The sequence below is a fragment of the Haemorhous mexicanus genome, chromosome 6, assembly GCF_027477595.1.
Source record: "Haemorhous mexicanus isolate bHaeMex1 chromosome 6, bHaeMex1.pri, whole genome shotgun sequence".
Lineage (NCBI taxonomy): Eukaryota > Metazoa > Chordata > Aves > Passeriformes > Fringillidae > Haemorhous > Haemorhous mexicanus.
Genome location: NC_082346.1, coordinates 26170947 through 26190435, shown reverse-complemented (window position 1 = coordinate 26190435; position 19489 = coordinate 26170947). Strand labels below are relative to the sequence as shown.

The 19489-nt window shown below is 46.5% G+C and overlaps 1 protein-coding gene across 2 annotated transcripts; it reads right to left on the bottom strand.

Annotated features, from left to right (window-relative positions):
- Window positions 1-902: 902 nt before the first annotated feature.
- On the bottom strand, window positions 903-10121 carry ARFGAP2 (ADP ribosylation factor GTPase activating protein 2). Of its 2 annotated transcripts, XM_059849357.1 has the most exons (17): window positions 9932-10121; window positions 9569-9687; window positions 8601-8673; window positions 7915-8046; window positions 7745-7825; window positions 6882-6984; window positions 6201-6257; window positions 5621-5665; window positions 4476-4528; window positions 3948-4084; window positions 3268-3399; window positions 2672-2800; window positions 2464-2592; window positions 1995-2121; window positions 1786-1876; window positions 1550-1668; window positions 903-1125 (listed from the first exon to the last, which is right to left on the bottom strand). In XM_059849357.1, exons 1-17 carry the CDS (start codon window positions 10001-10003, stop codon window positions 1105-1107), a joined length of 1620 nt encoding a protein of 539 aa, XP_059705340.1. In that variant the 5' UTR covers window positions 10004-10121; the 3' UTR covers window positions 903-1104. The 2 variants fall into 2 exon arrangements, with proteins under 2 accessions (XP_059705340.1, XP_059705341.1); XM_059849358.1 differs by lacking the exon at window positions 5621-5665 and having other exon boundaries at window positions 9932-10098.
- Between the last annotated feature and the right edge of the window lie 9368 nt (window positions 10122-19489).

The following is a 19489-nucleotide window of genomic DNA, read 5'->3' as shown; positions in this document are numbered from 1 at the left end:
GTGCCTGCACCGCCACCACACCCTGAAGCCACACCACTGCCCGCTGCAGCCCCAGCCTGCTGTGGGTATTGTGACATTGACACAATTGTGTCAGAGCACAGAGACAAAGAACAGGAAGACCTGACCATTATCCCCCTCATGCCCCACCAAAGTGAAATATCAGCACAGAGCAGCCGAGTAGCTGCCACAGCCTCTCAACTGGACAGCAGAAGTGAAAACCATGCAAGCCTCTAAGCCTCTTCCCAGTCACAGAAATCTCCAAAACAAACAGCCCCAGCATCTCTTTGCCTAACAATGTGTAACTAGCCCTTTACCACCCTTCTTCTTACTACCTAGTCCTCAACACCATAGTCCAAGGAAGAGAAAAGCACTCTTGTTAAAACCAGAGACTAAACTGAACAGGACTAAACGTCCTCACTGCTGCATTTCATCATTAAGTCAGAGGCTCAGTACTTTGATCTGATCCAAACCTGGGCAACAAAATAAACCAGGGATCCAGTGAATTTCTTTACTTCTTTACCTGGGCCTTTTTTGCTGATGATGTAGTTAGAAGCTAAAAAAATAATCTTTGATTTTTTTTTTTTTTCTCCCGCATTCATCTATGTTGGTTTAGAAGACAGTAAAAAGGACTAGATCACAGCAAAAGGCAAACCCTGCAAATACAGAGGACTCCACAGCACCATGGATTGGGAGCAGTGATCAGAACAAAAAACAGTCATGTCACATGATGTTCAGAAAAATAGCATTCCCCTTTTCTCTGTCACTTGATGAGCTAAGGTATGGGCCAAAGAAGGAAAGGAGCACTGATGAGGGCAGCCCAGGAGTTTCTGTCGTATCTTTTACAGCAATGAGGTTAACCCTGTAAGAAGGCCTGTCTCCACTGGCTAGTAGATAGCAGTGGGTAGGAGGGCACATTGAATTTTAATAGAGTGGAATCCAGAGATATTCAGAAAGCATCCTGGGCACAGCCATGTCCTGACGCCCTCCGCTTACCTTCTCCCCTCCCCACCCAACCCAGACAAATAAGACAATCCTGTGGAGTTTACTCCAGGCAAAGGTGGCATCAGTGCCTCTTGCTGGCTTCCCCTTGCAGTCCCTGGGTCATCAATATGAACCATAACGATCCTAAGGAGGAAACAGACAGAGACACCTTGCTACAACACCTTTGTGCAAAATCCAGAGACAGATAACAAGAAATTGGGGGGTTTGGTATATAATGCAGTGTGAGGTTATCTAGACAGGACACTATACAAAGGCAGAAGGTAAAATGACCTTGACTTCTAAAATTCTGCCTGGAATTTGTGGGAGCAGGTGTATCTGACATGACAAGGTCTCTTGTGCAGCAGGAAGGTAAGGGTGGCCAAGTTCACTGGCTCCCTGCAATTGCTCAGCTATTGTACTGCAGTCAACAGCTGCAAAAGACAGGTGTCTAGCTGGGACTTTCCACATAATTTGAGAAGATAGTGATAATTCCAATGGAAGCCGGGTTACGGTGAAAGTCCCTGAACGTGACAACAGCCTTTCTCAAGTTGCCATAATGTAAACTCACCTGAAGGGAGTTCATCACCCCGTTGGCCAGGACAGCCATCTTGCCAGCAACTGATTTCACTCCTTGCTTGAACTGTGCAATGTCAGCTGCAGGCAGGACATTTCCAATAGACACACCACCTACAAGAAACAGAAGGAGTTAGCCCAGAGTCCCTCAGCTCCAGAAAGCACCCTGATCCCCTCCAGTTTAGGTCATCCAAAGGTGCCCCCTCCTCAACCCACTGAGTGCTAACAGACCTGAGTGCACATTGTCAGCCTCTCCAAACAGGTCTGCAGAGCTGATGGCACTGCTGCCTGAGAGCTGCTGCAGTCGGGATCTGGCTTCATACTGCAGCAGAAAACAAAACAAAAATGTTGTACAGGAAGGGAACAAAGTAGGACCTGAGCAAACAGGAGTAGGTAAAAGCCAAAGCTGTACCAGTGTAAACACTGCAGAATGCATCTACCTCAGCATCTGCCTCCCGCCCGAAAAACATATCTGAAGAGATAGCTTTAGCCCCAGCAAACTTCTGCCGAGCTTCATTGGATTCCACCATGGATGGCCTGTTCTCAATCTCCCGCCTACTGGTGGGTCTGAGGAAACAAGAGGAGACATCTCAATGCAGTAAAGAATCAAGACTTCTGTCTCAGACCTCATCTAATCAAAGGAAAGCAAGTCATCCTTAAGTTTTAGTTGCACTGGGGCTCTCCTCTCCCCATCTCAGGACAGTCATCACTCAAGGACCACAAAGGCTGTATAAACTTACAGACATGACAGGCAAAGAAGTGTTGAGGCCCTTTTTCGTAGGCTTGTCTGTGCTTGTGCAAGTCAGCATGAGGCTCCTGCTACAGCAGCATCTATGCCATAGCTCCCACACCTATCCTCCGTCCCTGACACAAGGGCACAAGGTACACTAGCAGTGGCAAGCACTTTACCTCTCTGAAACCGGCCGAATGCTGGAAACAGTCACCTCCGGTTCCTCCTCTTTGTCCATACCCCATGAAGAGTCCGTTTCCCATCGTGAGCCAAATGCATCTTCAAATGAGAAGGGACTGTATTTGTACCTAGGTACCAAAAATAGGTAATTTACGCCAGACATAAAATTCAGGAATAAGCAAAGACTACACTAAAGCTAAGTCTTACTTGGGGGGTCCGGATGTGAAGCTTCCACCATCTTCAAACAAGTCCAATTGGGAGCGGGAAGATTTTGCTACCAGCGGCGTCTCTTGCTCAATTACTTGCATCTCAGACATCACTGAGTGTGAAACAGAACTAGCACAACAAACAGGCAGAGTCAGGGCTGATGGGTCTGACAGCATCCAGTCCCTACAATCAGTCTGCCTCAAAACTGAACCTGGCCTTCACAGGCAGGGCAGGTAACACCTGTTTTGAGGGAGAGTTGGGGGATGTCAGCCCCCTTCATCACTTATCTATGCTCCTTCAGAAGTCTTGAGCTACCTTCTTAAAGGAAGGATTCTACAAGGGGACACCTGTCAAGCCGCAGAGCTCTAGTGCTACACACTGACAAGCCACACATATCTGTGTTCTCAAATGAGAACTAGAACCTTTGAACTGAGTCCCTATTTCTTCTGGGGCCCAAAGCATTTTCAGTCAGAGAACAGCATATGAGCACTTTAACACATCTCCTTACAAAAGTAAACCACTGCCTTCAAGAAACTTTTCCACAGCAGAGTAGTTCCAAGATGCCTGTCTATACTATGCCATCTACAGCCAAATACCTTCTGGACACCAATCCCATGCCCAGTCTCTCTGCTTGTTCACGTTTCTTCCCTTCAAGGTTCTGGAGTTTCTTCTCTTCCTTCTTCCGATCAAGCTGCAGTTCCTGATAAGCCAGTCGCATTGAGGTGACTCTAAGGGAAAGAGCCATGGTGGGTGCCAGCTCATTACCCTCCCCTGCTGCCCTTGTTATAGAAGAACAAGTGATTAAGTAACCCCAACCACCCTTCAAAACAGCCACTTTCACAACAGTTCTGCCAAATATCCTTGCACAAAAGCTATTGCTTGTTTTGCCATCTTCTCCACTGGGATTCCAGTCTTCTTTAGCTAACCATGATTTCCTTGCTGTAAGCATCACAATGTCTGTCGTCGCCCCACCCCTGCACCCAGAATGATCCATCCAGTTCAGCCTTTGGCATTTTCAGTCCTGTCCAAAGGTGAACGGAAACACACAATACAGAAGTATCTGCTCCCTACCGTCTTCCAGGAATGCTAATTTGAATAAAATACAGCAGTATAACTTGTGCCCTACTGCAAGGGCCATACTGGCATACAGCTACTGCTCTTCCTCTCATGCAGTATGTTCTGTAGTCACATTTGGTGGTCCTAGGGTGAGCAGCATTAACCTCACACTACTTCTGCCTTAGGTATGCAAGGTACCCATCCCAAACAGGGCACTTACATGGACTCCTCGGCTTGTTTCCTGGACTCCACTGCCTGCTGCTCCCTCAGCTGTTCTGCCACCTGGGCTTGCCGCTCAATCTCACTGAAGCTCTGGCTGCTGACTTTCTGGGCTCCAAGACCTTTTTTTGCACCCAGCTTAAAAACAAGAACAATATCCTATGAGTTCTTCCTCCTAGATTGTTCATTGTAGAGGAAAACCTGAATCCTACTTCTTGCTGCACCTGTGAGGCCTTCAGTCTCCCTGTGTAGTCACAGCCTACAGACCCAAAAGAGTTTGCAACACAGTATGGAAGAACATTCAAGAGTTAATCCATCAGTGGCCAACACTTAGAGATCAACCACATATGTTTCAGACCACAACCAGTAATGATAATTTTTTTTTGCAATAATATACAGGCTGCTTAAGGTCTCCTTTCCCCCAAGCAGATCTCTACAGCTTTGTTAAGCAGAAAGCAAGAATCAGGGAAAGGACAGCAGAAAAGCAAGACATGCTTTACCTCCCCACCATAAAAGAGCTCAGACATACCCCTTTCTTGGCAGCTCCCGGCTTCTTCTTTCCAATGAGGGAGGATTTAAGTTCTGCAAAAGGAGGGAAGCAGCAAGTAAGCAGAAGGGAATCAACTGAAGAGGCCAAAATTAGACAGTAGCCCACACGAACATCCACCACAGTCCAGCTGCAGTAGCGTCCAGGGCACACCATGCATCTTCACATCAAAAGCCTGGGTGACTTCACCCAGCCAAGAGAGATGCACATAGAAGCTCCACAGTTGCAGGCTGGTAGCCTAAAGAAGCATGTCCATTTCTGGAGCAACTTATAATTGAATTAAGAACTGTGAAAAACTCCTCTGAATGTTACGCAGCAGGTATCAGGGTAGTTAGAAAAAGACTAGGTTTATCCCACACACAATTTCAAGAAAATGCAGCTTCAGAGGCATGTGAAAGTCAGAGCCTCACCAATGCCTTAGGGATAAAGCAGCAAGAACTCTGAAGTTGTGTTTACATGAACATACAAAAACAAATGGACCTGAAGTGCAGCAAGCTGTAAAAGCAACAGGTCCCCCAACACCTTGCACTTGTCACACTTGAGGGCATGCCACACTTGTAAAACCAGACAAGGGCCAGCCAAGCAGCAGATGTCTGGGGAAAAGTCTAAGAACAAAGCAGAGAAGGACTGCCCAAAGCATTTTCCAGCTTCCTATAGGTAAGTCCAAAATCTTTTACTGCTCTTTTTGGGCTTTTATTTTGTGTGCGTGTGTGTGTGTCTCCTGACTTTCCACAGCGACATGACTTTTGTTAGCCCATAAATTATTCTTGACACCTTTTCTTTTATCTTTTCTAGTCTTATGATAAGTCTTTTTAAAAAAAGGGGATTCAAAACATTCATATGATCTGAAACTGTTTTCCACTTGCTGTTCCTAACACTTGAATCGATGTTGTTTGGGTTTATGTTTGGAGATTTTCATATTTCAGGAAACATTTAACAGAAATGTTAATAAGGTCTCTTTACAGATACGACATATCTGGTTTAGATCTCAATGCAACAATATAAGCTTTGTCTTTTTCTCTCCCTCTAAGCACAGGAAGCTAAAGTTAGAATTGAAGGCAGAATCTCAGGAGGGGCAAGCAGAGTTGTCACAAGCAGCCAGCGCAGGCCCGCTGTTAGCCAGTTACCTCCAGCAGGAGCGGCCCCTTGTGTTGACAGATACATGGACATGTCTGAGGAAGAGACGTAAAACATGGGGAATAAACAGACACTTGAGGACACAGGCTTTCCAACCAGAATGAACCCACTGTGGGCTAGGAGCACGCTCTCAGTAAGGGAAGAAGCTCCAGCTAGATGTTCTGTGTGCAGCCAGGATAGTAATGGCAGGGGAGAATTAGATACAAATCCCTATTATTCTGAAAGTTAAAAATTCATTTGCCTCCAAAGGTTCTGTGGGGAAACAAACAAAAAAAACCAGCAACGTGGCCCTGATACCCAAGTTCTAGATATGCAAGTGCCAAGTTTTGTCCAAAGCTCAAAACCAGGAAAACATGCTTTTGGGAAAGCAAGAATTATCCAAACAAGTAGGAAACCTCCAGAAAACTGTGACTTTGTTTTGGGTTTCAGGAACATCCTAAGTACTGGCTCAACAGGGAGATAAGCTTGTTTAGACATTCTGGAAACTGGCTCATTGCTTCCAACTTCACTGAGCTTACTACTGAGCAGTGGGTATAAGAGCAAGACTGATCTGAGAGAGAAGAGCCTTACCTAGAGGAGCCTTAGGAGATGTGCTCAACAAGTCAATGGATGGACCTTGGCTGGGATCTGTGGGTACAAAACCAGAAGAGAACATTCAGCAGATTGATGCTCAACCCTTTTCTTTCCAGTATGTTCACAGCTCCACTTCATCTCTCCTAGCTCCTCTGCCCCCACAAATAAATCCAGATACAGCTTGAAATATGCAATTTCCCAAGCAAAACAAATTTAAGTCTCCAGAGATCAAATTATTCCTTCTGCACTCTTCTTAACACAGTACAAGAAAGCAAACACTCTGCAGGGAAATATACAAGTTTACAGTTTTGCCCCCAGGTTCTTGGTTTCCTTGTCCTTCACCCTAGAAATTTTTTTAGCCTACTGTCATTTTCAGACCAAATTCAAGGGGTAGAGAAGAATGTTTAGACAAATAATGTCTGAAAGCAGGGAAATGGGGCAGCTAATCCCCAAAACAGTGTTGTGTACATTTCAGGAAAAGTGAAGAAATGAGCCCAAATGAAGCAGTGTTTTTAGAATTCTCTACTAATTTAACTAAACAACATAAGAGTGTGCAGAACTTCCCTCCTTCAGGCCTGAACCAAAGGATAAATTCAGCCCTTCCAACAGTGGTACAGAACTGTATTCTCCTGGAAATGAAGGCAGGTTCTTGGAAAAATTATTCAGTAAAGAACTCACTTGAAACTTCACTGCCTTCTGGTGACTTTGCTGCTTTTTCCATCTCTGGAAAAGACTGGGCAGGATTCTGGCTGGCATCTGCTACATCCCAGGTACTGGAAGACTGCAAGGAGATACTCATTCTAGTTACTTCCAGAAGATGAATGAACCAAACAATCCTGAATTTACTACAGGTTTAGTGACCTGTACTCCATTTTAGGCCAAAGGAAACTTATTCCAAACTTCAGACTATGCCTTCCTTGAACATAACATATGGACGAGTCCACATTCCCTTAGCAGGGACAAAAACGAAAACAAGAAAAAAGAAGCTAAGCTGAATGTAAGGCCAGGAGGAATGACGGAATCATTTGACAAGCTGGCCAATGTGAAGACTTCCCAGTTTAAATATGGGAGAAAGTGTGAATGAGTTTTCCTGGAAAAAATCTATTTCCCAAATAGCAAATTCTTGCACTACCTGAGAAAGTCTGCCTGGCATGGTGCCCAAATTCGGTTTACCAGGGTCTATGCACTGAAAAGTTTCTTCTAAACCAGAAGTTCAAAGTAATAGCTTTGTTAGTCCTTGCTTTAACTGTACAAAGAAACTAAGCATTAACACAACACACAAAGCATCTTCCAGGGCATAGGTGGTAGCTCTGAGTTCTTGAAACTAAAGACGGTCTCAAAAACAAAGGACATGGATATTACAGAGACTGTTTAGATCTGTGACTATGTCCCAGGCAGATGACTGAATCTGACTTCCTCCACATTACTACTGATTAATTATACAATTTAGAGTCCTTCCAAGCTAAGTGGGACTGCTCCTGTATGAACAGCTGGCTACTGGAGACCTATTAAGGCTGCCTGGTTTAGGCAGCTCTTCTCACCTGTGTGTGCTCCATGAAGAAATCAGCATCGCTCTTCTCAGGGGAGTGCCCAGGGGCTCCACTCAGTCCATCTATAAGCAACTAAAGAGAGGAGAGGGAAAAAAGAAGGTATCCTCCAAGATTCAGCATCCAGCACTACCCATCTAGCACTCCAGAGCTCTCAGACTTACCTCAGTGCCATACTTGGCCATGGCAGCACTTGCCAGCTGCCGGATCTTCTCCCTGTACATCTGGGCAGCTCGACTGTTATATTTAGCATTGGCATCTGTGGTGGTACAGCCATGCTGGCGGAAGAAAGCAGTCTGAAAAGAGAGGAATATTCAGTCTCCTGACTGCTAGATCATACTCAAGCAAGCACTAGACAAACTCAACAAAAAAAGAAAACTTCCTAGAGACAGAGGATGAAAAACTGAGAACACAGGATAAACCAACCATTCATTGATCAGTTTTCTACAAGAAGTCTCACTCCAGGGGCCTATGAAAATCATCCGCCTTCTCTACAGAGAGATGATTCTGAGTCACAAAGCTGAGCATGAGCTTTCAAACTGATAAGTGCTATTAACTTCCCTCATTTAAGAAGGCTATGCCTCTCATTTAAATGAGGTGCAAAAAAATGAGAGATCTGCACATCAGAAAACAACGCATGCAAAGGTCACAGTCTGACTTCCAAACACACTTGACAAATTCCCCCCTTCATTACACATTTCAGGTCAGACTGGTACCAAGAAAGCCACATAAAGAAAAAAAAAACCACCAAGAAACAAAGCCACACAAAAAAAAAAACCAAAAACCAAGAAACAGAGGATGTAGATTAGCAAGAGGGAAAGCAAGCAAAATGCCTACAGAGGCTCCTCACCGCGTTGGCATTACTGCCCACTTGCATACACCTCAGCTGGAACCAGTTCCAGTTAGAATCCAACTCCGTGGACCTGTGTGAGAACCAATTATTTCTATTAATAAAGACCAGGCAAACCAAATGCAAAACTGAGCTCTGGCCTAAAATAGCAAGGTATCTCACTACTACTCCAAAGTGTAGGAGGCAAAGGTGGAAAGAACATCTTGGCAATTTCTTTGCTCCTCTAAAAAATTAATTTCAACTTTCAAAGTGAGGAAAAAGACCAGCTTTTATCCAAATTTTAAGGATCTCTCCCTTGTACTGCTTGTTTAGAGGGCAGAGCTCGAGCTACAAAAGCACAGCCAAGAACTTTCATTCTACATGTGATCTCACCACAACATGAGAGACTCGTATTCAGCCCGTCCCACAGGTCAAAACACGTGACAAAGCAACCGAGAATACATCCAAGTAAAGCTAAGGGACACAGAGTGTCTCATACCAGTTACTCAACTTCTCTCCTAACAAGTAAAGGTCGCAGTTCTCTTAACTTAAAATGCTAATTTTTACAAGTACTGAAAACAAGAAGTAGGCTGAAAAGCCAACACCATCTTCCCCATTAGGCTGATACCAAAAAGATAAAACAATATTCCTCTTTTTGCCTTGCTCAGCATTACGAAAAATTACGTACACCACACTGCTGCCTCACTGGCAAGATTCACGCACCACACTCTCGTCTCTCATCCGACAATGCTAAATCCAGACAGCGTTTCTGCAAGGTTAGCGAAAGCAACATGCCCGACGTTCCACCTGAGGTGCTTTGGAAACCCCATTTTGGAAGTGCTGAGTGACCCAGAACCCCCTGCGAGCAAGCTTCGTAACCCCCGAGGTGATCGCTCCGCGATAAGGCTTCCCTCCCAATCCCGGCGTGCTCCCACCCGAGGCGGGGTGGCTGCTCCAGGCCTGCCGGCGGTACCGCGCTCCCCACGCACCTGATGAAGCTGAGGTGTACGCCCAGGGACCTGTGGACGCCGGAGCAGTCGATGCACAGGAAGACCCCGTAGGTGATACTGGCCCAACTCGGGTTCTTGGCGCCGCAGTCGAAGCACGACTAAAGCGAAGGCAGAGGGACAGCCAGGTTGAAGCGACGGCTCTGCCGCTCCGCCACCCCCTGCCACAGCTCGGCGGCCCCGGCCGCTCTGCCCAGGCGCTCCGCAAGGGCCCCTGCCCGGCCGCCCCAACAGCCGTCGCAGCGCGGCCCGGAGCCCACCGGGGCCCAGTCGGAGCGCAGGCCACGGCCGCAGTGCGACAGCCCGGCACAGACAGTCCGGCGGACCCCGGTCTCTCCCCGCTACCTTGTTGGCCGGCGCTGCCCGAAGCCGCTTGAAGAGCGTCTGGATCTCCGTCTTGCTCGGCTCCGCCGCCATGATCTCTCCTTCCCAGACACCCCCGCGGGGACGGCAGCCGGCCGGGCCCAATCGGCGCCGCGGCAGCGGTAGAGCAGTGCTGGGCCGGCCCCCCCACCGCGTCCGTGGGTGTGAAGGGCGAGAAGAGACCAAGGTCCCTTCTTCCCTCCGGTCCCGGGATGTGGGGCCAGCGTTAGCTCCGGGTCACTCCGGCCGCTGTGCCGGCTGCTGGCCGGACGCCTCGTGGGGGTCACGGCATCGCCCTGCGCACATCGGGCGTTGCACGCCCCGAGAGCCCGGTGAGCTCGGAGCGCTTTCCGCAGTCTCGCCGCTGCTGGGGAGCCCTGTTGGCTCTGCCCCAGTGCTGTGCTTTTGGAGCCGCTGCGGGCCCGGACCGAGAGGAGGGAGCTTTAGAATAGCAATGGGGCCGTGCGTGCCGTGGGTCATCTGCTACCGGGGAAAAAGCTCAGAGCAGCGTTTAGAGGCATCACCTGCTCCAGCAGCCAGCCTCAGGGCCCCGGGTCTGATACACTGGCACAAACGAACGGTGATTCGGAAATGATTTACAGAACCACGGAATGTCCTGAGTTGGAAGGCACCCACATAGATCACCGAGTCCAACTCCTGGCCCTGCATAGGATATCCTAAGAGTCATGCCATGTGCCCGACAACATTGTCATAACACTTCTTGAGCTCTGTCAAGCTTGTGCTGTGACCACTTCCCTGGGCAGCCTTTTCCAGTGCCCAGACACCCTCTGGGTGATGAACTCTTTTCTAATATCAAACCTAAATCTCTGCTGACAACTCTGCCTGGCACTGGTCATTAAAGAGAAGAGATCAGTACCTGCCTCTCTGCTTCCCCTCGTGAGGGTATTAAAGACCACTATGAGGGGTGAGGTCCCTTCAGTTTTCTCCAGGCTGAAAGACCAAGTGACTTCATCCATACCTGGTATGGCTTCCCCTTCAGACTCTTCTCCATCTTCATAGCCTTGCTTTAATCAGGGGAGACCTCCCAAGAAGCTATTACTTGGCTATGCAGTAATCAAGGTAGGGAAGTTGTTACTTCAGAGCAAAAATTATGTCAGGGCCCTTAATACTGCTGTGTTACCTGCCTAGAAACAGTAGGGTATTGGCTAGAAAGTCATTCAGTTATAATGTGAGAAAAATAGAAAAAATATGGTTGTGCTGTGAACTAGAAGTCAATGGCCTATAGTCCACTTCATGCTTTAGCCAAAAAAAAAACCAAACAAGAAAAAAAAAAAAAGTGACTGCAGAGCAATGAGAGGTTTGGGAGGATGAGAACAACAACAAAAGTTAATCAGTAGCATGCTACTACAGAGATGGAATGCATTGGGATTTCTTTACCTCTGAAAAGAGGTTGCTCTGCAGCACCATCTTGTCACTAAAAGAAACTCTTAAATGTACTAATATCTGGACAAGACAACTTTTAGTTTAAACTTAAAGGCTTTCTTCACTTATTTCCACAGATGTTAAGGTAGACAATAGAATTCCTTGCAATGGGAACCTAGGACCCGTGATTTTAGGAAAATACACAAAGTATTGGGACATAGAGATGCAATCAGGAGCAACAGAGTTTTTAAGGAAAAAAAAAAAAAGCCCTGCAGAAAAACCCCTGCAGGTTTAGCTGGGTCTTGTGTTCTGGGAATCAGCAAAGCTCCATCTGTATGGTCACAGTGAGACCTGATATGGTAGGCACATGCAGTAAGATGAGAGGCTTCTGGCTGACACATCTGATTGAAGCTGCTCTGAGATGAGTTTCTGAGCTGGATAGTGAAGCCTGATCTAGCCTGACAGAGCTCATTCTTGGCAGCAGTCTTCAGTACTCCATGGTTTCTGTGGCTTTTATTCTACCACCTTAATGGTGTCTATATGCCATTTCTGGGATTACACACACATGTGCTGGGGAAGCAATGCAGGTAAAAGTAACTGATAGCATTTTCCTCACAGCTATTTTTAAACAAGTTGAGTTCCCTGATGCCATTCATGGTGCAGCTGTCCTGGCAGTCATACCAGGAGAGCTGATGTCAGGGTGCAGTAAGGGCTGGCTGCACACCAGGACAAGGAGAGCTGTGGGGGCTGTCCTGAGGCCAGCAGCCAGGGCCTTCATGGGGCATGGCCCATTCCCACAGTACCTGACCACAGAGAGCCAGGCAGGCCTGGCATAGCATCTAGATTTCACCAAGAATTGAGATAGCTGGACAAGCTCATGGTGATAAGGTAGCTTGCAGTCAAACTGGGTCAGGACCAGGCCCAGTGATTGCCAGGTGTTTCTGTGGTGATAAGGCAAGGCAAGCCTGAGGTCAAGCTGATGAACCAGCCTACAGGTTAAGATCAATGAAGAACAGCCAGAGACTACTACTTCTCTAACATAGCTCAGGGCCTGGGAACTCGGGGCTGAGCTTAGATGCAAACACACCCTCCCCAAACCCCATGGGCAGGGGCTTTGAGCAGAGCTGCAGGTGAGGCTGCTCTGGACACTGAAGGTCTTTTAGTACATTCAGGGCCCTTACAGGTGAAGCTGCAGAAGGGCAGGAGAGGGAGTTTCTGGTGCCAGGTTGTGTAAGCTGCATCTTGTGTAGAGGAGGAAGTTGAGATGATGAGAGTGCATTGGGAGTGTTCGTGTTCATGTTGGCTGGAGCTGCCTCAACCTGAGAACCTGAGTTGCTTGCTCCTGCCCTGTCAACATCAGTTATGTGGTGCTGCTCCCCTTCTCTGCTTCTTTCTTGTGTTTGGGAATGGGATGGGCATCAGTCAGCAGGCGGTGAGCAATTGTATTGTGCATCACTTGTTTTTCTTGGGTTTAATGCCTTTTTTCCTATTACTATTATATTTTACTTTATTTCATTTATTAAACTGTTCTTATTTCCACCCACCAATTTTATCTTTTTCCAGTTCTCTTTCCCATCCCAGCGGGTGGTGTGGGGTGGGTGGAGTGAGCTGTGTGATGCTTGGATGCAGGGTTAAATCATGACAGAGAGAAATGGCACATGCTCAGGAGGAGCCAAGCAGCCTCAGAGGCCAGTAGGTCAGTGTCACACCTTGTCTCTGATGGTTTGTGCCAGGAGACATGGGGAGATACAGTGCCAGCTCCTCTCCTCTATGGAGGAAGCACGGTTTCTGTTACTGCATTGTGTCCTCAGAATGCTTGCTACAGCAGGGTTGCTTCAGCTTCTCTACCACAGCAGGGTCTCTTACAGGCCTACAAACCCATGCTGGTTGCTCCAGATCCTGGCAAGGCTGCTGATCCTGACCATCAGTTTTGCATAAAAGCAGCAGGGAGAGCATGCTGCTGGTCTGAGAAATAATCAGTTTTTTGTTGCCTTTGTCAGTACAGGAAAGACCTCCTGCTGCTGACTGTTCCCTGTGAATGAGTGCTGTCACTGCACTGTTATTGCTATTTCCTGCATCTGTTTCTTTTGCATCTCATGTGCTTCAGTGCTGAATTTCTGAGCTCCAAGCTGGCAGCCTGTTCTTTGGCTCTCAGCTTCCCTATCCATCTACATCCCAACTGACATTTACCTCTTTCTTCCTGACTGGTGTGACACCAGACCCTGATGTAGCATTCTAATCAGAGATCACCTTCTGTTATCCACCTCTGCCAATAAAATATAGTTCCCAGCATTATCCAAGACAGCAAAGGAAAGTGAAGGATGATGACCAGGCATGATCTTGGAAGTCTGCCATACCACCAGGGACACATTTTCAAAACAGAAGTCTGATTATTTGAGGGCATGAGGTTACTGTGAAAGATGTGGAGAGATTCAGGAGGGAAGTGCTGTGATGGGGATAAAACATGCCCTGAACTTTCAGGCCTGAGCCAAAGGTAAGAAGCGCTTCTCTGTGAATCTGTCCAAAAGCAGGGTGGTAGAGGGAAAAAGGGACCCTGCTCTTTTCTCACTGCCCAGCAAAGAACATGGGTGATAGGACTGTGCAGGAGAGACATGAGGTGGCTGAGTCCTCCTCTCCTATTCACACCCATTGGCCTCTCACACTTTTGCTGAATGAGAAGTTTTGGGAAAGGAGCTGGCAAATTCAGTAAACTACTCAAAAAGTAACAGGGAGATGTAGTTTCCTGTAGTTCACAATGTTGGGTGGTGGGGTACCAGAAATCTACAATGAAATGATGCCTTGGGCAAAGAAGCAATTCCTAACACATATATATTTTTAATTTTTTTTTCCTCTTCTCTTACTAAGCAGTTCACAGACACTAACTAATCCACATGATTTCCCTTGGAGATAGCCAGTAACTCTGGGAGAAATCTCTGTTCAGTATTTCAGGACAGCCTGGCTATTTTCAGTAGTGGAAGGAGCAAACACAGCCACAAATGGAGGAGAGGAAGATTTAGTAGAAAGCATTCTCCTCAGTACAACAAGGGACAGGTTCTCAGCAGGTATGCTCCTTCCCAGCTGTAAGGGACAATGTGTAAGAGGATGCTCCTAATTATCTGTGGTTTCGGGGATCATATGGAAAAGTTTTCCTTGGGTTAGGTTAGGTTTCTGTCAAGTCAGCAAAGTGCCCTGCCATCAGGGCAATCAATCCAAGTATTCACTTGGATTGATGCAAGGGAAGCAGCTGGCTGAGGGTTGTGGCTAACCAGGATGCCAGTGTGCTGGACTGGGTGTAATTTTTTTTAGTAGCTGCCTCCCTAGGAAAAAGTATAGCACCAAGGCAGGCAGTCATGTCACTCCATGCAATGCTTCCAGCAAGATCCAAGACAAGGAGCTACTACAGTTTGTGTACAGTGAATAAAGTTTACAACTTACACAATTTTATTGCAGTCTTGCAAATGTTGAGGTTTGGAGAAAAGCCAGCAAAGGTTGAAGGAACACATAATTTAAGGAACACAACAGATGGGTAATAGTGAGAAGTGTAGTCATGGGTGGCTTGCTCTGATTTGGGGTTGTGTTGCAGCCAAAAGGCTGGTCCTGCTGCATGTGCTGTCCCTTGCACCCCCTCTGGGAAGTGGCAGCTGTGGGTTGAGTTGTGTCCCGAGCCCTGCTCAAACAGCGATTGTCATTGCATCGCTGAGCTCATCCTGGGCTTGTGCAAGCGCTGAATAAGTAAGGCAAGGGCTAGGAAGTCTTGAAAGGGAGAAGAGAGGAGTGCCCCCTTTCAGCTGTGCCAGACAGCCTTGCTGGGCTGCCAGACAAAACTGCTGCAGTTTGATGGAAAGCGTGATGGGAGAGTAGGGCCAGGGCAGAAATGTGCTGCTCCTGAGTAGTTGTTAAGTGAATGTCTGTGTGTATATACATGTGTATCTTCAGGCTTTTGTTACTCCATGTCCAATACTACAATTAAATGTTGATTTGCAAATGTTTGGTAATATCACCTCTGGCCTGGCAGGTGCTTTGGACCTGGGAAGCTTTATATATACCCCAAAGTAGGGGTATGCTAGCTGATGTGGCCTGGGGTTTCCTGAATCTGAGGACTAGTTTTAGGTCTTGCAGTGGTGGTCTGTTTGGAGATGTTACAGGTGTCCCTGCTGGAAGCAGGCTGTTTGGCAGGGGACAATCACTCAAGTGATGGAAGACATACACATCACACCACGTGGAAGCAAGGTGAAAAACTGAGTAATGAGTAGACCCTGAGCTCTCTTCTTTCAAGAGCAGTTGACAGCACAGGCACTAACTTGCCTGAGGTCAGAACCAGCAGGGCTGTCCACCCATCAGACAGGACTCTTCCAAGTTTTCCAGTAGGTGTGTAATCTCTCTTCCCTGCAGATCACCCCACTCAGGAGTTTTCTAAAGAAACCAAATCCCTTTAGTACAGGGACTAATTGCCTGCAGCCCCTACAAGCATTGGCAGTGTGCCTTAAGCAGAAGACTGACCCATGAAAGAAAGGCAGGCAGAGCTGACCAGAAGTCAAGGTAATAAGCAAGGCAAAATGAGAAAGCTCTTTTGAAAACAAAGGATTTTCAGAGTGGAATCACCACTGTCTAACAGTGGTCACTAAGACTGAAGGATTTGGGTCCAGGGGGAGTAGGTAGAACTTCAGCTCCATAGGTGACTGCAATATGTAGAGGGGATGCAGAGCCACTGGTGAAACAAACATCTATAGAATTATGGGGACACAGCATTCCTTAGGAACTGTCTGGCACCTGTGATGAAGCCTTGAAGAGAATCTGAGAGAAAGAGCTGGTGGTTACAGCTGGAGGCAGTGACTGTTTCAGTGTCAGCTTTCTGCTGGAAGCAGGAACAATAGACTCAGGAAGGAGGTAGTGAAGTCAAAGGGGGAGAGTGGAGGACCTGGAAGAAGACTTCCAGCTGCTTGGACAGAAAGGAAATGCAGGAAGGAAGGGACCACAGGATGTGTAATTGGGACCCAGTGAAAGTGCTGAAACTGAAGAGGAGAGCTTATGGTCCCCCACACAAAGGGGGAAGAAGTGTTGAGCACCACTACACTTCCTTTTGAGGTGTCTCAAGCTGCAGCTGTAATTGCCTTAAGCTGAGACTGACAAACCAGAAACCTCTGCAAGCAGGGCTACTGAATGATGAAAAACAGGAGGACATGGCCAAAAAAAGGATGTGCTGAAAGCAGCTGAGGTGATTTGGCCTGAAATTTAGTTTGGAAAAGTTCACTGGAGCCATGTTGCTTAGTCAAGATGTTCTAAAGATAACTAACCCGTTTCTTCCAGTTACAGAACCTACTTCACCCCCCCTTCCCCTCCCTTTCAGCAAGGATTTGTTCATCATCTCATATTAATCCTCTTTGATCTGCTAAGAACCTAGATAGCTTGGTAAAGTCTCACTCCCTTGCAGCCCTGAGTTTTTCAGCTCCTTGTAGCCTGGACCTGGGCAGTGCTTCATCCCATGGTTACAAGTGTTTTGTTTCTCCTTTTTCAGTTTTGGTGCAAGGTCCCTTTGAAGACATTTTGCCTCGTATCATGCTGTCTTACTGTTCTTGTTTATTTTGCACAACCTCTGCTGCCAGCCTGCAGTGGGTATTTTCCAACCACATTTCCATGGGTCAAGATGGGGTTTGTGGCATTGGCTTTGTCTCACATTCAGCCCCATGATCTGTCAGCACCTGGTCTCAGTGCAGTTACCCTAGAAATGATCACCTATGGGTCTAAGTGGAGTGTTCAAGCCCATTTTAACTGCAACACCAGCTTTCTTCACAAGCAGAAGGAATTTCAGCGGCCTGCTGTCCCTAAGCATAATGCCAGCAGCTCACAAATGCAACCAAGGCAGCTCCAGTTCATGCAGAGCCTGCACTGCAGTCAGGGGAGCCTGCAGGAGACAACACAGCTGAGCTGCACATTTTCACAGCTGTGGCCTTGGGCTCACCTGCAGACACAGCAGGAGCAGAGGCAGTACAGGACAGTTTTTAACAGCACTGAGGGGTCTCTATGCAGAATTGCCACATACTTGCACCTGCCTCAGAGCTTAGTGCCAAGCAAAACAGCCACAAGGACACAGGGGATGGGAAGTGGGATGGAAAGTAAACTGAAGCAGCAATGGCCCCAAGCTCCAGGCAGGGCTGTGGGAGTCCCACCCAGAGCTGGAGGCTAACCACAACTCAGCTGCTATCCCACAGCACAGCTGGCCCATGGGCTATGACCCAGATTTTGCCTACAGGGCAAAACCATTACTGGGTTAGGCAAGCTCAGCTGCTACTTTGGGGAAATGGGTGTGATCTGTCATAGATTATCTTAACTTCCTCTTCCTACAAGATTCATCAACAGGAAATCCAAGCTTTGCATGATAGTTCCAAAATACTTTTCCAGGAAGATGCCAGAACCAAATGAATTATCTGCTAACCACAGGTGTATGTGCTTTCCACAAGGAATGGCTTTATTAAAATATAAAATATGACTAGATAATTATTCACTGTGTTGCCCATCAGGCACAGAGGTGCATTTGTATTTCTTTTTACAAAAACCATGGGGGAAGAACAGGCTTCACCAGCCTTCTGGAATTCAGGCACAGCAATTAGCTTTTGTGTACATGTCTCTGCTCACACATAAAACTTTTGGCATGGCATGGAAGTTTCAGCTAGAACCTTTGTGGTTAACAAAACCTCATTTGCTTCTGTGGAAAACCAAGTATCCAGGTAGAGCTATTACTTTAATATAAGATCATTAGATGTGGGTTGGTTTGGGGTTGTTTTTTCCTCCTTCCCTTCAGCTAGCTCTTTACTACACAGGCTCTCTTTTACTAATCCAGATGGTTTTGGGTAGCCAGGACTAAGTACCATGCCTGTTTCTGAGGCATAGTCCAGCCAAGTAATTTTTCATTCTCAGTGTATTGTCTGCTGTCCATTACTTCAGCTCTTGGCAGGAATTTCTGATGTGCAAACAGTCCTTAGAGAACTTGTTCACATAAGATATGTCACAATTTCTGGAAACCTTCAAGCAGCCCACTACAATCAGGTGGTCATGTTTTCCTAGGACAAACAAGTCTGTTCAGACTTTGTCCTGTGGTATTTCAGGTTGTTTGTACTGTAATCAGAGGTTCTGTTCACTGGACATTTCTGTCCTTTAGCATGTTATGGCTGCACCCAACTCCATCCCTAATTACAGCCTGACTAAAACTCAAATAGGAGTTAGAAATAAATTTTCCATGTCATCCTCTGTAGCTCCCTTCTACCATTTTTTGACCTTACATAAAAGTCTAGCATTAGTGTTCGAAATATGCAGGGTTATCAGGGAAACTTCAGTATTGTTTATAGGACATCTCAGGTCATTTTAGCACTGTTTTAATCTCAGTTATCTCAGGAGCCTGGCAGGCTCTCTTCACATTCACATGTGCTAAGACAAAGGAGCAACAAATCATTCCATTGTGGGTCAGCAAGTGGAGCACTTGTAATTACTGCACAACACTAATTATATTTTTACCTGGGACACAGAACCAAAAGCAGACTGAGCACTTGGATTTATTTAAAGATTCATATACCACCACCTCTAACTTCATGGCATAAGTTTAGAGGCATCTTCAGATACTGAACCTAAAATACTAATTAAATTCATAGCTAAATCCAGGCATTTTTAATGTCTGCTGCTTAGATATTTAACTGCCTTTTGGAAATACTTTCTCTTTTAGGGAGAAATTACATAACAGACTCTGAGCAAAATGCTTTAGCCTTTTTCTTTTGGTTTGCACCCCTCTTCCTCATTCATGAAGTACATTGCTAGGGATATTTCAAGCAAAACTTTCCAACTAAGTTTCTGTGGTCTCACAAAAGCACTAAATAACATTAGTCTCCCATCTCTTTGTCCATGGCAGACTACATTTCAAGGAATGCGGTATGCTGTAAAAGGTTAATTTCTGTTGTCATCCAGGCAATGAGATATTTGTGATACTTTAATCTTCATAAATTAACAGTGTTTGAATGTCCATCCCCTCCTCTGTTTCAGTCTACACTTTGGTTTACTAGCTGCTGGTAACACAATACTGGCCATTTAATCTCAATGTTCAGCCATGACTTCAGCCTTTCTTATGTGTAGCACCCTTTTTCCAAACAGCTCTGAAGCAGTTCACCCTAC

Coding starts and splice junctions, on each gene's coding strand:
- ARFGAP2 (XM_059849357.1), bottom strand. CDS start 10,003: ATGGCGGCGGAGCCGAGCAAGACGGAGATCCAGACGCTCTTCAAGCGG. Junction 2,593..2,671: donor TTCACATCCGGACCCCCCAA/GTAAGACTTAGC, acceptor TTTGGTACCTAG/GTACAAATACAGTCCCTTCT. Junction 1,877..1,994: donor GGCGGGAGGCAGATGCTGAG/GTAGATGCATTC, acceptor TTTCTGCTGCAG/TATGAAGCCAGATCCCGACT.